The 21,154-nt window shown below is 41.5% G+C and overlaps 1 protein-coding gene and 1 pseudogene across 2 annotated transcripts in view; one reads left to right on the plus strand and one right to left on the minus strand.

Annotated features, from left to right (window-relative positions):
- Positions 1-186: 186 nt before the first annotated feature.
- ANKRD33B (ankyrin repeat domain 33B) overlaps positions 187-21,154 on the plus strand; it is a 35,924-nt gene continuing 14,956 nt past the window's right edge. Inside the window, exons 1-2 of the mRNA XM_035125958.3 lie at positions 187-817; positions 19,820-19,949. Coding sequence (XP_034981849.1) covers positions 323-817; positions 19,820-19,949 — 625 coding nt within the window. The 5' untranslated portion in view covers positions 187-322. The remainder of the gene's footprint in view (positions 818-19,819; positions 19,950-21,154) is intronic.
- On the minus strand, positions 13,895-17,839 carry LOC148684732 (kinesin-like protein KIF23 pseudogene; annotated as a pseudogene). The gene has a single exon (XR_015951664.1). The product of XR_015951664.1 is annotated as a kinesin-like protein KIF23 pseudogene (transcript).

The raw sequence follows: 21,154 nt of genomic DNA on the forward strand, positions 1-21,154 counted from the left end.
TCTGCAAACAATAAAAAGATTTGGATAATAGATAGAGAGGTCAGCTTTGCCCCACGGTGCGCACACACGCATCCCCTTTATTTTGAAAAGGGAGGTGCATTTCCCTCTCAAGACAGGTGTGCCTGTTGCAGCTCTTTATGTCGCAGGTCCCTGGCCCCTCTTCTTCCCTCCCTGGTCATCCCGCCGGGCCTTGCACGTCTGAACACGGATGCATGCGTGCAGGAGACCTGGCGGCGCCTCAGGGGCGACCTTTTGCTCCCGAAGGTAAAAGCTCCCGAGAGAAATAAAGTCCAAACACCTCCCTCCGTGAAAGGAGGCGACGATGGTGCTCCTGTCTGGAGACGGCAAAGCGGCCGGGGAGGGCCGGAGTCCCGCCGCGGCAAAGCACCTGCCGGTGCCGCCCTCGGAGCCTGCCGGGCCGGGAGCCGCGGAGCCTAAGGGGAGCGTCGTCGTCGGCTCCAGCCCAGCTGCAGGGGCGGAGAGGTCGCGAAGGGGCAGCGAAGGCGGCGGCGCTGAGGGAGGAAGCGACGAGGACGGCGGTGGCGGCGGCGACTACGAGGAGTACGAGGACTTCTCGGACCTCCCGGACACGCGCAGCATCATTTCGGACGACTCCTTCTACCCGCCGCGGGCGGACGGCGACGACGACGACAACAGCGACGACTGGTCTCTGGGAGAGTCGGACTCGTCGACGGGAAGCCCCGAGGCGCTCACCCTCTTCCGAGCTTGCTGCACCAACAACGCCGTGGCCTTGAGAGCGATCATCCGGCAGGGGCCCGAGGAGAAGGAGGCCAAGGAGACCGACCGCAACAAGAGGGTGAGCGGGGTGGAGGGGTTGGGGGAAGCGCCTCACGCGACGCGCGCCCGGAGCGGGAGGAAAGAAGGCGGGAAAGTAGGCCTTAAAGTGCTCCCTCAGCTCTCCCGACGCCTCAGTTCACCTCAGGCAGCCCACCTGTCCCTGATAATACTACTAGCTCATTATTTCTTCTTCTTCTTCTTCTTCTTCTTCTTCTTCTTCTTCTTCTTCTTCTTCTTCTTCTTCTTCTTCTTCTTCTTCTTCTTCTTCTTCTTCTTCTTCTTCTTCTTCTTCTTCTTCTTCTATTATTATTATTATTACAGTGGTACCTCGGTTTAAGTACACAATTGGTTCCGCAAGTCTGAAGCGCACTTAACCTGAAGCGAACTTTCCCATTGAAAGTAATGGAAAGTGGATTAATCCGTTCCAGACGGGTCCGCGGAGTACTTAAACTGAAAGTACTCAAACCGAAGCGTACTTAAACCGAGGTATGACTGTATTACTATTACTACTACAACTCAATTTCTGAGCTTAAGTTGCACCAATGCTCCAGGCCCTGTGTAGGCCCGCAGCCTGCGTTTGTCAAGGGGGAAAGTTACGGTCGCCCTTGCCTGCTGCCATTGCTCGCATTCACTCTGGTGCAAATCAAGCCCTGCTTCTTGGCCCCCGATCTTGTAGCCAACCCATGGTTCAAAATCAAACTGTAGTTTAGGCAGGACTGCCTTTGGCCCTTTATAATGTCCCCCAGTCATAGAGGTACAGATAACGAAGTAAAAGCCGCAACTGGCAAGGCCTAGCCTTCCTCTGTCCTTTTAGCTTTCGGCTAAGGCAGAACAGAATCGTGGGGTCCTGACCATCTGCACTGGGCAGATTGTAAGAAATGCCTCTTCAAATGCATATAGAGAGCCTTTTCTTGCTTTAAATGCATGGAGGAGAGTTTTCTGTTTTGCATTTCTTTTAGCTGCCTCATCTGCTCTGTGGCTATTTCCTCTCCCTCAAGTGCGAGCAAGGTCAAGATTTTGTTGTAAGTTTTCCTTAAAAAATACAAAGCAGTATAGAAAGGAAGAATAACAACATTTTTTCCCACCGTCCCATTTCTCTTTTCTCCCAGTTTACTTGTTCTCTGCACCTGTTTTTCAACCTTTAGTCTCTCTGTCCCTTATATTCTCTGAATACTAGGATCTCTTCCTAATCCTTAGCTCCTCTATGAGGCTGTAATCCCTGACGAATGGGCAGCTTTCCCTTACCTGCAAAGCTAGACTATTTACCGGTATTTCCCTGAGCAAGTGCCGTCCATGCCATTCCACCAGCTCAGCCAGTCCCTTTCAGAAGTTTTACCACCACACGGGCAATACAGTGTAGATGGGGTAAGTAGAAAACACCACAAGGTGATCTTTTTAAAAATCTTAAACAGTTTCATGGATTCAGTATACATTAATTTACTTTTTACATGTTATGATTATCATAAAAAGGCTTTTGCGGACATCTTCCACTGAGGCTGTAATAATGTCTAGTATCAGTCCCTGATTTGTACATGCTCAACCCAAAGTCCATAAATAAAGGGTGTCACACATCATATTTCGCCAAAGACCTTGCACTTTTTTCTTGCAACTTTATTTACCCACTTCCCTGCCTTTGATGCTTGAAATTCTGTATGGACAGCTCCTAGTGCTGGGGCTTGAAATGCAGTGGGATATCATCCCACTTTTAGACAGACGTATCATCATCTCAATTCTTTTCAGGTGGAAAATAGTTGGGCCTAATCTCCCATTTCCTTTTTACCCTACTATGACCCTATCCCACTTCCTTCAAAACTATCTCACTTTTTCCTCCCGCTTTGAAACAACTTTCAAAAACATCCCATCTCCTATTTTCTCTTGCTTTGAAAATATCCCTCTTTCTTCAGAAACGTTGTTCTACTCTTTCTTTTTCCCACTTTGGGCACTGCATATGTTTCTTTGCAAATACTATCTTTTTTTGCTGGTGATGCTGTTCAGATGATGAAGTAGCAAGTAAAACAGAAGCAAAAGGGATAATTTCCAGTAATCTCCACGTGTTACATAATATGTAGATTGGCCCTTACAATGTAGGAGATGCTTTAATAATTGAAACAACTGATATTTATCACATAAATGGATTCCCTGATTTGATAAAGTTTGGCCTGAATACACCTGCTGTTTTACACTAACAGTAGCTAAGAAGTGCAGTTTGACTTGCTAGTGGTGGTCTTGCTTCTAAGAGAATGTATGAAGAAGTGAACACCTTAATTCTCTAGCCTTTTGTGGTCAATCTTATGTGCCATCAGTAATGAAATGTTTCTCAAATATTCCCCACATAAAATTGATATGGTACCATTATCCTCTAATCTGTAGTGGCTTTAGTACACAAACAAATTAATAGGCAAACTGGGCCACAGTAGATTAAGATACCATGCTTCACACGTAGTTGAACAGGTAAAGGTGTATGTATGTGTGCACGTGCAACAGAGATTTCACACCTTTTAGACTACAGTATTCTTTAATCCTCCAGCCCGGATGATGAATATACTATAGAGGGATGTGTTCATGGGTATATAATACATGTTATAGTGTCCCTGTCTATTCTTTTCCTATACAGTCATCAAGGATTATGTTGACAAAGGGAGGGAATGCAACTACAAAAGTCCCCAGCCACCCCTAGGTCATTATAATCATTTATTACGAGACTTTCCATACCACCATTACTGCCAAGGAATTTTTTTGTTCTATTGATATCTGTACCACATGTCCTCAGATACTCACTCCATCCGCAGCCTATGCATTAAAATAACTTTAGGTGATGTGCTCTATTCATGCAGAAGTCCTATTGGAGACTTCTGACAGCACCTTCTAAGTGTTCCTATAATATGTATTCTTGTAGTTGCAGCCAGTGAAGCTGCACTGCTCTCCCGCCTTCCCAATCCCACATATCTATACCTCATATCAAGAGGGGGAGAGGCAAGGCAGTGGTTTGATGGGGCCCGCGGCCAGGGGCAGATCCAATCCAATATTCCTGTGCTGCATTTGTGCCAAGCTCCTGCTATCTTGGTAAGTGATAGCAACATACACCATTGGAAAGATAGGACTGCAGGCTTTGTTACAGTTATGAGTACACATTTTAATATACCGTATGAACTATTGCAGGACTCCTCAAGCTTTTTGTCCCCAGAGCCCAACTGAGACAACTGAAAATTACTGAGGCCCACCAGTCACAAAATGATGGTGTAGGCACAGTCAGTCCCAAGATAAGGCAGGGTTTGAGATACTCACATGGGCATACCCAGTGTGGGGCGGGGGGGGGGGAGCTGCCCCCCCCAGAAGCAAAAAAGGGGGGGAAATGGTATAAAACAGCTTGCAGCGTGCGCTGTTGTCAAGGCAGTTCACCTTCTCAGTCGGGTACACAATCTTGCCGCAGCGGTCAGGGCCGTCTTAACTATACCAGCCGCCATAGTCTGGCACCCTGCCAGGCAGGGCCAGGCACAGTGGGCAGCTGGAGAGCACGGCACGACTCCGCCTCGGCCTGCTCGGCTAAAGCGAAACGGCAGCAGCGGCAACGAAGCTGCCTCCGTTGAGGGAAACCTAGACCTGGACCTGGGCTAACTTCAGCCCACACTCCTTCAAGTCACAGCGAGCACAGCACAGAAAGTGCTGCCCCACAATGCATACATGCAAATGAAGTGCCACGGAGCATTGTGGGGCAGCACTTTCTGTGCTGTGCTTGCTGTGACTTGAAGGAGTGTGGGCTGAAGTTAGCCCAGGTGCAGGTCCAGGTTTCCCTTGACGGAGGCAGCTTTGCTGCTGCTGCCTCGTTTTAGTCACCCTTTCCAGTAAAGGAGTGGGCGAGGCAGAAGCGCAAGTGCGGGTGGCTCTGTGTGCCGCCTCAGCAACAACTGGAAACAGCCCCCCTCCCCTCTGGGTGTTGACCACGCCTCCTGGGGGATCCCAGCCACGTCATCACCAGCCAATCGGGTGGCTGGGGGTGGGGGGCATGCCCGGTGTGTCCCCCCCCCCGTTTTGATCCTGGGTACGCCCATGGATACTCAGCTTGCATTTAAGGACATAATTTTCTACAGATATCTAATTCGTCTTTAGAAATTGCTAAATTCTTTTCCTAGAGGCAAGGGGTGCCATAGCTGAGCCTTCCACAACTTAAATGCACATTTGCTGTGGAGGTATTGTGACTCAGCCTTCCCATTCCTGGCAGAATTTACTGATCTAGAAGCTCTAAGGAGAAAATATTTTCTTTTATATTTTTTCCTTCTCACACTCATATGTCCCTCAACCATTTTTACCCATCTCCTATAATATATTCTCCCATTCTCCTTTCACGCTCAGGTTGTACTTTATTCCATTCTCCCCACAACCAGCCAGTTTCTTTCAGCCTTCCTCACTGGTATTTTAAATTCACATTTTCCTTCTATAACAGCTTTCCTTTCTTATCCTCCTTTTCCATTCTCAGTTTGATAAAGATGATTATATTAACCTATTACTGTATCTCATTTTTTCACCTCCTCTGGCCCTTTCCTCTCAGAAGAAGGAGACCTTCTTTTCCCCTGAACAACTCTGTTTCTTGGCCACCTTTACTCAGCGGTCAAGGAGTCACTAGTGCTGGCACTGGTCCAGCCAAAAGGCTCCGGCATGACTAGGGAGTGGGGAAGGGAGGCAAGGAGGCCATGGGCAGGCTATGATAAAGATGCCCACCTCAAAGACACCCAAGGCCTTTTTGGGAGACACTGAACTATTACATATGTATTTCATGAACATGGACGTTTTATTGTTTTGTTTTAAATGCTGCAAACTACTCCGTTTTGGAAAAGGCAGTATAAAAATCTTGAAAATATACAAATACCTAAATATTATGTGTACAGTCCAGCCAGAGATTTCTGTGCCATTGATTTCATTGTGAGAATCAACTGTGCACTTAACTGTCTATCATTGAAATTTGTTGCACCCAAAATTGCTTACAGTACACTAGAACGGAATGTGTCATATATGTGCATTCATGCATTTTGTGGGTACAGATGCAAGTTCATGCATAGAGGTAAGCATATACTTACGTGTATATTCTATTGCTAATCTAAAATAACAATGTCAGAAGGCTATTAAGATGACTGGGTAAATTTAATAATTCATAAATAATTTAAATTTTAAAACTAATATTGTATCAACATTTTTAATACAAGAGAAAATTAGTGCTGAGATATAGTTCTGCTTTTATACTCAGTAGTTGTTTATAGTTTTCCCCTGATACCTTTAATCTTTCCCATAGTAAATGGGAATAATTCACTTTTTGAAGGGTGATGGCTGTATGTTCTGTATTAAAACACACAAAGTTGTTGCTAGGCTTTTTAAAAAAATGAATGCTGAATTGTGAAATCACTTCAGCAGCCAGGTGCTAAACATAAGCCTATGAAGCAATACACTAGAGAGGAGCACAGAAATATCAGAATCTCACAGGTATACATTATTTTGCTCACTAACCAAGCAAACAAGAACCTATTGCAACCCATTATAAACACACCCCAAACAATATTTATCACTAGAAAGCTTGTCATAGAAATGAGAGTTCATTCCAGCTATTGAACAAAACTATTGATGAAACAGGGTAGGATTTTCAAAAGGAATTAAATCTTTTGGAGAGCTTCAAAAATAAAGACCCTGGAATAAACAGAGAAAAGCTCTGTTGCATGCAACACTGATCTCTCTCTCTTTTTTTTTGTATGTTCCATCTGTACTGTTTAAGGCTACTCCACATTGAATTATATAATCAAGACCATGTCTCATCTGCAATTCTATACTTGGGGATATTGTCCTCAGCTACTAAAACATGATCTAAAATAAGTAGAATTTAATTGCTGGTAAATTGATTATAGCATACTAAAAAACCCATTCTGAATACAGGGTAAATAGAGATTGTCTTCTGAAGGATTTAGCTAAATTGACCAACATACCCCTTTTGGGATTTTTTTTTAAATTCATGTGGGCAAAGTCCAATAATACTAAAGAAGTATTCAACATTGTAGTAGACCAAGGATTGAAGTGCCTCGTAAAAATACACCGTAGAGGGCTAATTCATCACAGTGATGTACATTACATAGCCTACATAGCCTGTTATACTTGCCCTACTTCTCTGAGCAGTGAGAGAGGTTTCTTGGGTGTGGCAGTTACCTAGGCTTGGTATAGTGGTCATTTGAGCCTTTTGGCCTTCATATTTGAATTTATTTGCAAAAATATAAGTTGAACACACCTGGAGACAAATAGCTGAAACATTACAGCACCAAAATCTGTTGCCATATATCAGATCTCTATATCAGATCTCCAGAGAGTCAGCCAATACCCCCAAATGTTTACATAGCTGACAAAAACCCAAGGCAGCACTCCCTCCCTTTCTCTGTGTCACTCTACAACTCAAATAGCAAATTAAGTAGGTGGGGAAAATTTGCCTTTCTACCCCAGTTTGAAATTTTGGGGAAGCAACCATCTAGCAATCTCCCTAGCAAAATATGTACCTGAAAACATGTCACCAAAGACTGGGAATTTTCAGTATCTTCAAAGCCTTCTCTTATCTAAACCTCAGAATTTACAACCACATCATCTAGTATGCCCAATACTAGTGATGATTAAAGTCCCCTTGGCTTGATTTCTCTCATTGGGTTCAGCAAAGCAAACTATTACTCCCAAAATGGAAATTAACTTGTTCTTCCCTGAGCCCAATTCTGAAATTCAGATCGATCCCATCATGTTTCTGTGATGCAATCAGTGAGAGCCTCACTTTATTAAACCCTAGGTATCCTGAGAGATCCTGCCCTGCCACACCTTAGCTTCCCACTAGACCAATTATGGCGAAGAAGCCATTCTGTGGAGCCTCCCTCCTTTCCTTGGACCTTGAACTCCGCAAAAAGAGTGTATCAGGTAATTTCCAGGAAACTCCATTGTCCATGTTACAGAAACACCTGGCACCCAACTGCTGTTGCAGTTATAAAAGGTAAAGGGACCCCTGACCGTTAGGTCCAGTTGTGGACGACTCTGGGGTTGCGGTGCTCATCTCACTTTATTGGCCGAGGGAGCCAGCATGACTAAGCTGCTTCTGGCGAACCAGAGCAGCTCACGGAAACGCTGTTTACCTTCCTTCCAGAGCGGTACCTATTTATCTACTTGCACTTTGACGTGCTTTCGAACTGCTAGGTTGGCAGGAGCAGGGACCGAGCAACGGGAGCTCACCCCGTCGCGGGGATTCGAACTGCCGACCTTCCGATTGGCAAGCCCTAGGCTGTTGCAGTTATATAGGCACCAGATAAGATGATACGTCCACAGTGATACCTCCTTGCTGTTGCTGAGAAGAGAAGTAATGCTGGAACAGAGTTCAGGGGCTCACAGGGGATTGGGGGATTCATGGGTTAAGAAGTCCCTACCAAGCTCTGTTGGTCTGAATTTTGGAATTGGGCTTGTGAAAAAAACAAGCTATTCTCCAGTTTTGGGGATAATAGCTCACTTTGCCAGGCTGAGTTCTGAACTGATGAAGATTTCTATGCAAAAGTTTAGATGATTAAACAAATAATTTGCTTAGAAAAAGAATGCATTTACACAAGCATATTCATCTCCCAATAAGTGCAAATTCAAATGAATGAAATCTGAAATAGCTCTCAGAGATCAAATGTCACAGAGAATTTTCCCATTACCCCAAGGACCTTTCAAATGATGGCAGGACACACTGTACAGTGGTAATCATCAAGTGTTGATAGTCCATTGATAAAAACATCAATATGTGTCCCCCCCCCTCTACTAGTCTAAAATTTTACATAATTGAAATTTTATACCATCCCAGGAGTAGAGATATGTCATAAAGTACCCAAATGTGGACAGGAACTTAGAAGCACATAGAAGCACATAGAATCATAGAGTTGGAAGAGACCACAAGGGCCATCCAGTCCAACCCCCTGCCAAGCAGGAAACACCATCAAAGCATTCTTGACATATGCCAGTCAAGCCTCTGCTTAAAGACCTCCAAAGAAGGAGACTCCACCGCACTCCTTGGTAGCAAATTCCACTGTCGAACAGCTCTTACTGTCAGGAAGTTCTTCCTAATGTTTAGGTGGAATCTTCTTTCTTGTAGTTTGAATCCATTGCTCTGTGTCTGCTTCTCTGGAGCAGCAGAAAACAACCTTTCTCCCTCCTCTATATGACATCCTTTTATATATTTGAACATGGCTATCATATCACCCCTTAACCTTCTCTTCTCCAGGCTAAACATACCCAGCTCCCTAAGCCATTCCTCATAAGGCATCGTTTCCAGGCCTTTGACCATTTTGGTTGCCCTCTTCTGGACATGTTCCAGCTTGTCAGTATCCTTCTTGAACTGCGGTGCCCAGAACTGGACACAGTACTCCAGGTGAGGTTTGACCAGAGCAGAATACAGTGGTACTATTACTTCCCTTGATCTAGATGCTATACTCCTATTGATGCAGCCCAGAACTGCATTGGCTTTTTTATTTCTAGAACTAGACTTGCTTTTCCAATTGTGTTGTCTCCCAAGCAAGAAGTGAAAATTATATTCTATAATTGGGTCATCTAGGCTCAAAATAGTTTATTCTGAGGTTCTATCCACTTCACCTAGAGCTTTTTATCTGCATTACCATTGGGAAATTTTGCTGTCTTGTTAAACATGTCACAATTTTTTTTTGACTGGCATTAACTTGCGCCAGCAGAACACATTGTTTAAAAAAATAGCTAGCTCTTGTGCTCTCTGTCATAGCTGACCTATTTTTGTAGAATATAATGGAAACAACTGTGTACAGTAACTTAATTCAGGAATCCTTCCCCCTCCCCCCCAAAAAAATATTCAATATGTGACACACTGTTAATGTAGACTTTGCATTTAAATTGGCATTCTCTTTTAAAAACCAAGCAGTTAAGCTATTTTTGCAGCGTTCACTCCACGTCATAATAAAGAATAATTAAGAACCATATGAAGATTAGAGCTGTACATTTTATGTTGCCACATCTGGGTGCAAATTAGTTATTATATCAATTGTTAAAACCACAATGTGGAAAGATTCATTTTTTCAATTTATTTTGTTTTTTCTTATGGGAAACAATTCAAAACTACTCTGTGAAAATCAGACTTATTCACTTTTCTTTGCAAATTCCCACCATTTCTAAGTTATTTGAAGTTCAGATGCATTTTGTGGGGAAGAGCCAAAATGTATTCAATCATATTATGTGCTGCAGATGAACCTTCATTGTGGCATGCTAGAATTTTTGTTTATGTACCATACAATGCCTTCTATTGTTTATGTACCATACAATGCCATGTGAATGAAAAGCTGAAAGCCGTTTATGATGATAGGTATCTTTAGGGATGTAGGATTTATGTGAGTAAAGTTTTATTTAAATAAGTAGGAGTTCTGACTGTATTTGTACTGCAGAATTTGGCTTCTAAAATTTTGGCTTGCTGCAGGATTGCAATAAGCACCTTGATGTGAAGCAATTAGGTTGCACATCATTTTTTTAAGTAGCTGGTGGAGGACACTGAAATTAGTGTTTAAAAGAGTAACAGTATTTTATGAAATGTGTGAAAATAAATCCTGACAGAATCCTCAGCAATATAAAATGCGTAGTTTAATACTTAATAGCCTGGTCCTCTACATCTGTAGCAGCTATCACTGTTTTTTGAAGCAGCATCTTATGCTTAGTTCATAGTAGTATCATTGTACTTAAGAGAAAAATACAAGAATTTAGAAACATTTCCACTTTGGGTAATTGTGCCAGTCATGCTGTTATAGCAAGAGTAGTCAGTGTTGGGTCCCCATGATATTACTTAGATAAATAAAATAAGCACAGTATATTTTGAATCCCCATGACAGGGTGAGCTCCTGTTGCTCGGTCCCAGCTCCTGCCAACCTAGCAGTTTGAAAGCACGTCAAAGTGCAAGTAGATAAATAGGTACTGCGACAGCGGGAAGGTAAACAGTGTTTCCATGTGCTGCTCTGGTTCGCCAGAAGCGGCTTTGTCATGCTGGCCACATGACCTGGAAGCTGTACGCCGGCTCCCTCGGCCAATAATGCGAGATGAGCGCTGCAACCTCAGAGTTGGTCACAACTGGACCTAATGATCAGGGGCCCCTTTACCTTTACCATTATTAGGTCCAATATGTACCTAGGTTCTAATATGTATTTCCTTGCAAAAATTCTAGCATTTTCATTCTTAGTGTAGGAGTAGCCAAAGTATGGCAGCTTCCAGCCAAAAAATGTCATGTCAAAACAGCCTTTGCTTTGCTGCTTCCCCTGCTAAATGCTGGAATCAAGAAAACATGGGACAAATAATTGGCAGAATCACTGTCTGTGGGAATTGAAGGCTTGGCAGTAATGAGAAACGGCAGCAGCACACTCACTACCTAGGGATTGCTAAGGAGGGAGAACTGTGATGGAGGACTGGGACGGCTATGAGCAGAGGGAAGGAGCTATGGGTAGTGGCTATGCAAAGGGAGATAGTGACAGAAGCTGTGGGGGTGTGGAAACAGTTGAGGTAGATCCTGTAGCAACAGAGCCTGTGGTTTTCACCTTAATAATACTTTAGCCTTAGGAGAACCTTTGCCTGTTACTGTTGAGTTAGTCATAACATTCAGAATTAACATATCCATATACTGTATGTGAGGGTTGGGATCACCTGCTAAAATTATTAAGTCTTGGGCAATATATTTTGCACCATAAGGAACAGTCCTGTTTTATGTTTAAAACATCATTCCCAAAGTCCAGTGGACTGTTTTTCCTTACAGTAGCTCCCTTGTCGGTTCAGTAAACATATCTGACACAGATGTATCTCAGATGTATCATTGAAAAGCTATTGATATGGGAGTTAAAAATCATACGATTAAAAAACCATTAATGATTTATTTTTACTATTCTCACTGCCCACGTACACAATGGACAAATACCCAAGAGGAATAAAATTGTGTTTTCTTTTTAAAAGAAAACCAATATGAACAGATTCGTCCATCCCTGTGCACAAGAGTCCAAAGGGACTCTTCCACCAGAACCTCATTTATTTAGACACTGCCAGTGTTCCCTTCTTGTTACTCTTATGAGAGTGAACATAAGCAGTTATCCCTGGGTAGAATTGCTTATCATTTCAGCCTCTTACAGGGATACCTCTCCCCCCCCCCTGTAAGATGGTATAGCTGGATTCCTTTGAGCTCTCTAGGTGACTATTCCAGAACTGGTTGTCCAAGAAGCAAAGTACTGTAACCTTCTTTGTGTGGGAAAAATAGGTGGTGCTATGGGTCCCACAAGCCCAAAGACATAGGGTCTTTTTCTTTACTTCTGGTCGTAAGTTTTACTGCCCTGGGTTTCTCTCAATGAGTTGTAATAATTAGCTGAGTTGTTTGGTAGATGTCTGGTAGGTGCTGCTGTTCTCACACAGACTTTCTCCACCTGCAGCTCTCTATACTCAGAGCTTTCCAAACTGTGTGTCACGACACATCAATGTGTAAGTGTGTCGTGTGAATGCTCCCCACGCTCCTCTTGGGGCTGAAAGGGGTTAGTTTAACCGCTGGTTTGCTATTAAAATTGGATTACTGTGTCATGAAATGATGCATGTCTAAAAAGTGTGCCACCAACATGAAAACTCTGCTCTATAGTCTATGTTTTAAGCTTGCATAGATTCAAACGACCTGTTCAAAAATATGATACAGTGTTGCCCTCAGGAAGGGTGATTATGCCACTTAGAAACAGTGTTTTAGGTGCAAATGTACTTGCCTGGCTAAAGCTAATAGGGAAGGCTAGACTAGAACCATCTCCCTAAGAAACTAGCTTTCAGCTGATAATGTTTTAATGTGGGAGAGCATTCAAATACAGATTCCCACCCCTACCTGCAAAATGAAGTAGTAAATCCGAGTAGGGCTATACTACACATTTCTAAACTTATCATCCAGCTCTTCATCTAAAATAGTGTTTCCCAAACTTGGGTCTCCTATTGATTTTCGATTACAACTCCCATCATCCCTAGATAGTAAGACCAGTGGTTAGGGATGATGGGAACTGTAGTCTGAAAACAGCTGGAGACCCAAGTTTGGGAAACACTGATCTAAAAGTTGCAAAGTTCATGTAACTTTCAGAATGGCCACATTCCTTAAATTGAATGGAGAACTCAGAGATAGAGAACCTTTTGCACATTTATGCATGTTGTTCCATTACTGAGCCACAATTCTGCCCTTGCCTATTCAGTGATTGGCACTATTTTAAATAAACATTTCAGTAAATTTTGCTTAAACCATATCTTAAAATAGGAGCTCTGTCCATCATAATATCATTCACAGGAGAATAATCAGAACAATGTAAGATAATACAGTAATTTGGAAATTTGTACCTCTTTAATAAATACATACAGCAGATTACCAACATCTGAAACTAAGCATGCGGTTTTATAGCAAAATTGTGATGGTGCATGTGTATTTTATGATTTGAAAAAGCAGTGTTAAGAGATGCAAAAACATTTCAATACAGTATTTACATTTTTTGTAACCCTTAACAGTTTTAATATTATATTTTGGAATGTTTTATTTTGACTGCTATTTAGATGACAATACTACCATTATGCAAACAAGGATGAGATAAGTATGGTGTTTTCTAAAAGAATGTTTATATAAATATAACTAAATATGGAGATTTGTAAAGAAATTATAATTTGTCTCTGTACCACTGGCAAATAAACAGACCACAGGCAATAATTCAGGGCCAGTGATGAACTTGAATTGAAAAATAAGGGGACAAAAATTCTCTGTTTAAACTGTACAAAATTAATTGCAGCAATTCTTATACACAACACTGGGTTTAATAAATACTTCTGTACACCCACTTCTCCAGTGTTAACAGCTTTGGCAATGCCAACCAACTGCTATAGGCTAGGAGGAGCTCTTGGATCTATTCCCCATCAAACAAGTGGCAACCTTCTACTGGGTGAAGTGCATACTTGTATATATCTTTTAAGATTTGTTTACTATATATAAATCAAATAAACATGCAAAATCACATCTCCATTGATTTTAGGGCAATGGAATGTAACCCCTGTGTTAGTAAGGAGACGCTTGTATATGTGTTCTTAGAAGCAAGCCCCACCCTAAGTAAATTAAAAAATGTTACACATTAATACCTGATTTTGAATACTGGAATTCAATTTTATTTATAAATTAACATAAAACAATGTCTTCTGATGAACTGTAATCTTGTTGGCATGATCAGTTTTGCTGATTAGCTACAAAGTGGATGAAATAAAGTCGTTATTTACGCAGCCCATACAGTACTAGAAAAAATATTATTCATTTTTTTGTTCATATTAGAATGCTTTCATAAAATGCTTTCTGGAAAATACATGAAACAAAGTGAGTGTATTCAAATTAACTCTGACAACTGATTTTAAAAGGATTCAAGAGGACTATCATGCACACTTTTGCCTTCTCCATCAAAGTAGTTATTGAAGAGATAGGTTAGTTTAGAGTCTCGGTAAGGGACCATCTTGTTGGTCCCATAAGTTTGATTCTCCTGCAGAGCTTCAATACAGGTCCTCATTAAAGGTAAAGGGACCCCTGACCATTAGGTCCAGTCGTGACCAACTCTGGGGTTGCTGTGCTCATCTCACATTATTGGCTGAGGGAGCTGGCGTACAGCTTCCAGGTCATGTGGCCACCATGACAAAGCCACTTCTGGCGAACCAGAGGAGCACACAGAAACGCCGTTTACCTTCCCGGCGGAGCGGTACCTATTTATCATCTTGCACTTTGACGTGCTTTCAAACTGCTAGGTTGGCAGGAACAGGGACCAAGCAACGGGAGCTCACCCCGTCGCGGGGATTCGAACTGCCGACCTTGTGATCGGCAAGCCCTAGGCTCTGTGGTTTAATCCACAGTGCCACCCGCGTCAATGTCATTAGGGACTGATTACTATTACGTGCTTCCCGTAGTCTGTTCCTTTCCGCTTTGGTTCTGTTTGTTTTCCCACTCCCTGCTAAGTCAACCAAATATAACTGGCTCAAGGTTATCAGCTCTCTGTCATGTAGAACATTATCCCCACTGGTGTCAAGAGGTGCCTGCGGGCCAGTTTGATCAGGAACACACTATGGGAATGCCTGGATTCATGACTGAGCTGAGTGTTTGCAATGTGCCTCTTCTTTTGGCCTCTCCAGAAGACTTCAAAATCTTCCTCTGTGGATTTGACTCCCACTTCCGTGTATCCTGCAACGTATATGTTGTGGTTCTGATCCTTGTGGAAAATTTTGGACTGGGGAAGTTTTGGTTTGATGGCATCAAAGGGGTCTTCATCCAAAAGGTCACAGATGTAGTTGTTATAGATCTCAATGTTGGAGACAAACACACTGTAAACATTATCTTCATCAACTTTTTCTACTTTGCAGTTGTCTTGGACATTGATCATATCAGTTATTTCAGGGTCAATTTACCACCTTTTGCTAGTTTTTGGAGTCTGAAAATCTTTTAGTTTCTGACGTTCATGTAAAGCATCAACATCACACTGCACCTCAAGCCCATTCTTATCATCCACCTTGAACACATATTGTGTGGCCTGCAGAGATCCTATGCTGTTGAAGATCATGTCCAAGCAGCAAGGAAGCAGGCCACCGCCACCAGGAGAACCGGTCATGGTGTGAGTTTTCTCACTCCCAGTGACACCGTATGTAAAAGGAAGGCCATTTCCCCTATGAATCAGATCATCCACTAGAGGTTTAGTAATGTCAAAAACATGTCTCTGAGACCCACCAACATTAAAAACCCCTTTGAATGAATATTGAACCTCCTTATACGTACTCCCCATTGTGGAAAATTCTGTATCCATCTGGTGGGTGAACCTTGACTGTATCTGAAGAAGTGTGCATGCACACGAAAACTCATACCAATGACAAACTTAGTTGGTCTCTAAGGTGCTGCTGGAAGGATTTTTTTTATTTTGTTTTGACTACATCAGACCAACACGGCTACCTACCTCTAACCTTGACTGTTGTGGTATTGATCACTTTTATGCAGCTTTCTTGGTTTGGCACACTGACTGGGTGCAGCCGGCAGTATACCCCAACAGAGTCCTTCAAACTTTTCCTGGATCCATTTTTCTGCCTAGGCTTCCTTGAGTTTTCGCGGCCGCCTTCATCCCGCTGAGGCCGCCCCACTCGTCCTTCTTTTTCTCCCTCTCGCTGCCCTCTTGGTGAAGGTTTGGTCTGAAGGTTCCCTCCGTATTCTGGCTTTCCTGAGAATCATGTGTGTGATTCAAGAGGAGTTGTTTTTAAAGTAGTTCATGCAAAACAATATAGGAGCCTGAGTCAAGATGCTTATGCTGTCAAAGTGAAAGAAGTGCAGGAAAGGATATTCCCACCTTGAGTTGTGTGGTGGCTTTAGCATGAAGATCCAGGCCTGTATCGAGCCCAGGTTCCTCATTACATCTTAACTGGGGAGCTAACAAACCAGGAAAATGAAACAAGATCATATTCAGATTTATGAAACTTCAAACAATAATTCAAACCAGGCTGTTGTCTTTTTTTTTTTTAATTACCCTCATGTGTGCTGGTAAGTGGTAACATCTCCCCTCCCTCAATAAGTGGATCTGCACAGGTGTAACTAAAGCTTGATTTTGGCCTGTGTTGTCTGTGAAAATCTTATACTTAATCCTATGTAATCTAAATCTTTGCTAAAAATAGATTTAGGAGGAATAGAATAGTGGCTGCTTCTACGTGCAGATGACAGGAAATGACATTATTTGCTAAGAAGACTGATATGGTGATTAGGCTTAGCATTAGCATAAGTTTAAATGATTCCTTCCAAAATTTGTATGAGTTTGGCAGAAATTCTTGGGCTACAAAAATAAATCGTGTTTCTTAGGGAAAGTGACTTCACATACAGTACAACAACATTCATGTGCAAGGACATGTTCACTTTTGCTTCTCACAGGTATGTTAAAAATGCCCATCTTAACAGAAAGCTTCTGCTGGCGGTGAAGCGGAATGTTTTTTGGCCAGGTGCAACTAGGTGGCTTATACTCTTTTAACCAATCTCAGCAGATTCAAGGCCATCAGGAAAAACTGTCATGGAAACTTCACTTGCAGCTGTAGGCTATTTGCCTCCCCCCCCCAATTATTTATCATTTTATTTGTATGCTGCCCTTCCATAGTTAAAACCATGCTCAAGGTGGTTTACAACATGAACAAAATTACATAATTACAAACATAACAAAAGTAGTAATAAAAATAAATAAAACATGAAAATGATTTCCACATTCATGATAAGATCTAAAATAAAGATACAAAAAATAATTTAAATAACAGCAACAATGCCCTCTTCCCAACCAAACCCCCTAAACAGCACCCCTCTAATGGATTCTAGAAGCAAATACAAAGCCTTAAAAAGCTAAATTGTGTGATATAATATTACATGACCTGGCTGCTCTTTACTAGAAAATATGGATTTTCTAGAAAAAATTGAACTGGAACATTTTCTCGGAAAAACTGCATATTAGACTGATTTGCCTATGAAAGTTTGTATCAGAATTTTTTTTTTGTTTGCAGTGGAAAATTTTGTGATGTCCTAGGGAGTGATCTAATTTACCATGTTTATTTAGTAAATTAAATTAAGGAAGTACCCCATGTTGATTTATTGTTCCAATACAGCTCAAGTATTTAAACGGAAATATTGGGGGGTAGGGGATGAAGCACACTTAATATAGTTTAAATGTTTATGTAGAAAAACATTACAATATTGGTAAAAATGTAAGGACAGTGACCTGGATTCAATTAACCTATTGTGCTAGCAGAAACCAGCACAAACGCTTCTGCTAGTGCAATGGGGCTTTCATCCCACGTGCCCCTGCACTTCCTTCAAATCTGCTCTGCTTCTTTGAAATGTCTTTTAAAAAAATGTAAATTTGGAAGTGAGGATTCTGTATCCAGAAGCAGGCTTCCAAATGTGGATTCTATCTCTGCATAGAGAACCATGCACACATAACATCTGTAGGGAGAGCATTGGGTGTGCACTGCATGAGAATTACACATTCACAGGCAAATAATCCATGATGGCTATACTTTACATGAGAGCCATAGGCAATATACCTGTAAATACTTGTAGCTGGAAAGCACAAGGGGGGAGAGTGCTCAGGTCCTGCTTTCAGGCTTCCCATGGGCATCTGGTTGGCCACTGTGAGAATAGGATGCGGGACTATATCGCCCACTGGCCTAATCCAGCAGGGCTATTCTTATGTTCATATTAATTTCTCAGCAAAGAGAAACCATAGTGCTTAGCTAAGCGACCATAAATTACTGTCATAAATAGTATCTAATGTGCACAGTGGATTAAATGTCCCCTAGCAAATAAATAAATATAGTTGCATTCCTGAGAGTTACAGTAATCAGCATATATATTCTTAGTGCTTAGTGCAAGTAGAAGTAATTGGGTAGAACCGTTTCAGGGATGAAACTAAAATGTTACAGAACTTCCATTATACTACAGCTCTTCCCTTCTGGGACCTATTTTTGTCTCCTGCCTTTGCTTACATGAGATAAGTGGAACAGAGCAGTGGATTCTCCAATACCTTCTTCTAAATGGGGATTCATGCATCTGAGGGAAGGAAGATAATTATTTAGGAGGCAACAGCATCACAGCAAGATATTACTGCTTCACATTTGAGGCATAATATATGGAGAATGGTATTTTCTGCAGCTCCCATTTATTTGAGAAGTGTTTGAAAGACCTGCATTGGCTTCCAGTACGTTTCCGAGCACAATTCAAAGTGTTGGTGCTGACCTTTAAAGCCCTAAATGGCCTCGGTCCAGTATACCTGAAGAAGCATCTCCACCTCCATCGCTCTGCCTGGACACTGAGGTCCAGTGCCGAGGGCCTTCTGGCGGTTCCCTCGCTGCGAGAAGCCAAGTTACAGGGAACCAGGCAGAGGGCCTTCTCGGTAGTGGCACCCGCCCTGTGGAACGCCCTTCCACCAGATGTCAAAGAGAAAAACAACTACCAGACTTTTAGAGGACATCTGAAGGCAGCCCTGTTTAGGGAAGCTTTTAATCTTTAAGAAATTAGTGTATTCTAATATTTTTGTTGGAAGCCGCCCAGAGTGGCTGGGGAAACCCAGCCAGATGGATGGGGTATAAATAAATTATTATTATTATTATTATTATTATTATTATTATTATTATTTGTGCAAGAGAATTTCCCCATGATTGTGTCCTTCATCTCATTTAGCAATTTGCTTAAGGTTATGAGTTCACAAGTAGCCTCTGTATTTTAGCCTCAGCTTTCCGAGGATACACCTATTGCTACAGGGCTCTTATGAGGACTACAGCAAAATACAGGACATGTAGTATAATCATTCTCATAATAATCACTAGCTCCTAAGAAATTAGCAAAAATTGTCTAGTCATGAGGAAATGCTGCAAACTACCCCCAGAATCAAACCATAGTTCAACCAGCTTTGGTGGAATTGCAGTCTCTTAACCTGACATTTCTATTGCAGTCCTGAATATCTAAATGTAGAAGCTCTTTCGTTATGTGACTCTCTCTTTCTTAGGAAGCCCAAACACATAATTATTCAGAAAAATTGTAAAAAAGAAAAAAGGTGGCGGGGGGACACACCAGTTACACTTTTATGGGCTAGACACTTAAAGATCTGCCTCCTGGCACTGCTTTATCCTGTCCTTGGTTAAGTGCTTTGTTTTCTGCACATTTTGTTGCATTGTTTTATTGAATAGTTTCCACAGTTATTTTATTAATTTAATCTTACACACTTATATATTTGTTAGCTGCTTCCATGGAGTAGGAAATCTACATTTTAAATGTTAGAAGTAAATTAGAAATAATAATAATAAATGCATTCTGATTTGTCACTTTCACTTGGTTCCCCTGCTAAGTGTTTTGTTTAATGCCCTCATGTAAAATACTAAAATGTGAAATAAGATTTGGAGTTCAAAGTGCTTGAGCTTGCTTTCCTTTAACCACCACCTTATTTTTTATTTATAGACTGGCCTTATTGTTGCCTGTTACCAAGGGTTTGTGGATATTGTAATAGCCTTAGCACAATGCCCTCACATTGATGTAAACTGGCAGGACAATGAAGGAAACACGGCTCTAATTACAGCGGCCCAGGCAGGTAAGGAGGTTTGGTCCTCATTTCATTTTTTTGTCCAACAGTTCATGATTGTAAATGCCTACTTATTGTGATTGCATTGAGCAAACAAATGCCAGGTTTTCCCTCCAACATGAGTCTTTAGGCTAGCCCAGCAAGTATTGCTCCTCTGTCCTCTTCCGTACATTTCAGAGAAGCTTGTCCCTTTTAATGTAGCCCAGCACTATAATTAGTGATGCTATTATTAATTTAATGCACACCAGGCTCTGCTTACTAGATTAAATCTTCTGGAATACTTTTCACGTGGAGAAGGCGATGTACTCTCTATTACTCTCTATTACTGTATACCATTAAAGCTACCATATTAGTGAAAAAAGTGTCCACTTTTATTTCTGACCAAGTAGTAATAATATTACAAATGGGAGCTACAACAAAGTTGCAGTGTATCCATCCTCCTAATACTCTTGTTAAGGAAGTTATTCCATTAAAGAAGGGTATTCTATTTCTCTTTTCTTGGCTTTCTATTTTTCTTCTCTAACCCCAAGCAGTTCTCTAAACCCTGATCATACTTTTTCTATTGCTGTGCTGACAAAAAAAGAATTTAAAATTGGCATTCAGACAAATATACAGAAGAATCTAAGGCAACTCTACTGCTACAGCCTTAAAAAAAGAAGAAGAAAGAAGTAATGAGAGCATAGCAACACTTGGGCTGCAGATAAGCCTATCAGTGAAAATGTTTGATGAGCACAAAAGGGTGCTTAGCATAGCTTCCCTGCTATGAACCCTCTCTCTCTCCAGCCCCCCCAAGATCATGTTATGTCCTGCATACAAAAGCTTTCTTATTCAATTCAGTGAAAGAGTGCAACAAATATTAGGTTGAGCACAGATGCTTTAAAATATTATTTTGCAATAAAAACCAGGAATATTATTATGTTCCCTAGTGATAATTCATCATACTGAGCAATAAAGAATAGGCAAAGAATGAAGTATGAAGCTTTGAAATGATAAATTCTGGGGAAATTCATTTTAGTTATATTATTTAAGAGTTGTTTAGAATTATAAACTAAATTTAGTTTGTGCTAAAATTGTTAAATTAACGACAATAGATTCTAACTATTGACAATCTATAGACAGTGTAATGAAAAATGTGTTGTGTTGAATTTAATAAATATTTGGTGAAATGCAAGCATGGCAGTTACTTCCCTCTTGGGAATCACTGAATGCTGTTG

This window comes from Zootoca vivipara, chromosome 8, assembly GCF_965207765.1.
Source record: "Zootoca vivipara chromosome 8, rZooViv2.hap1.1, whole genome shotgun sequence".
Taxonomy (NCBI): Eukaryota; Metazoa; Chordata; class Lepidosauria; order Squamata; family Lacertidae; genus Zootoca; species Zootoca vivipara.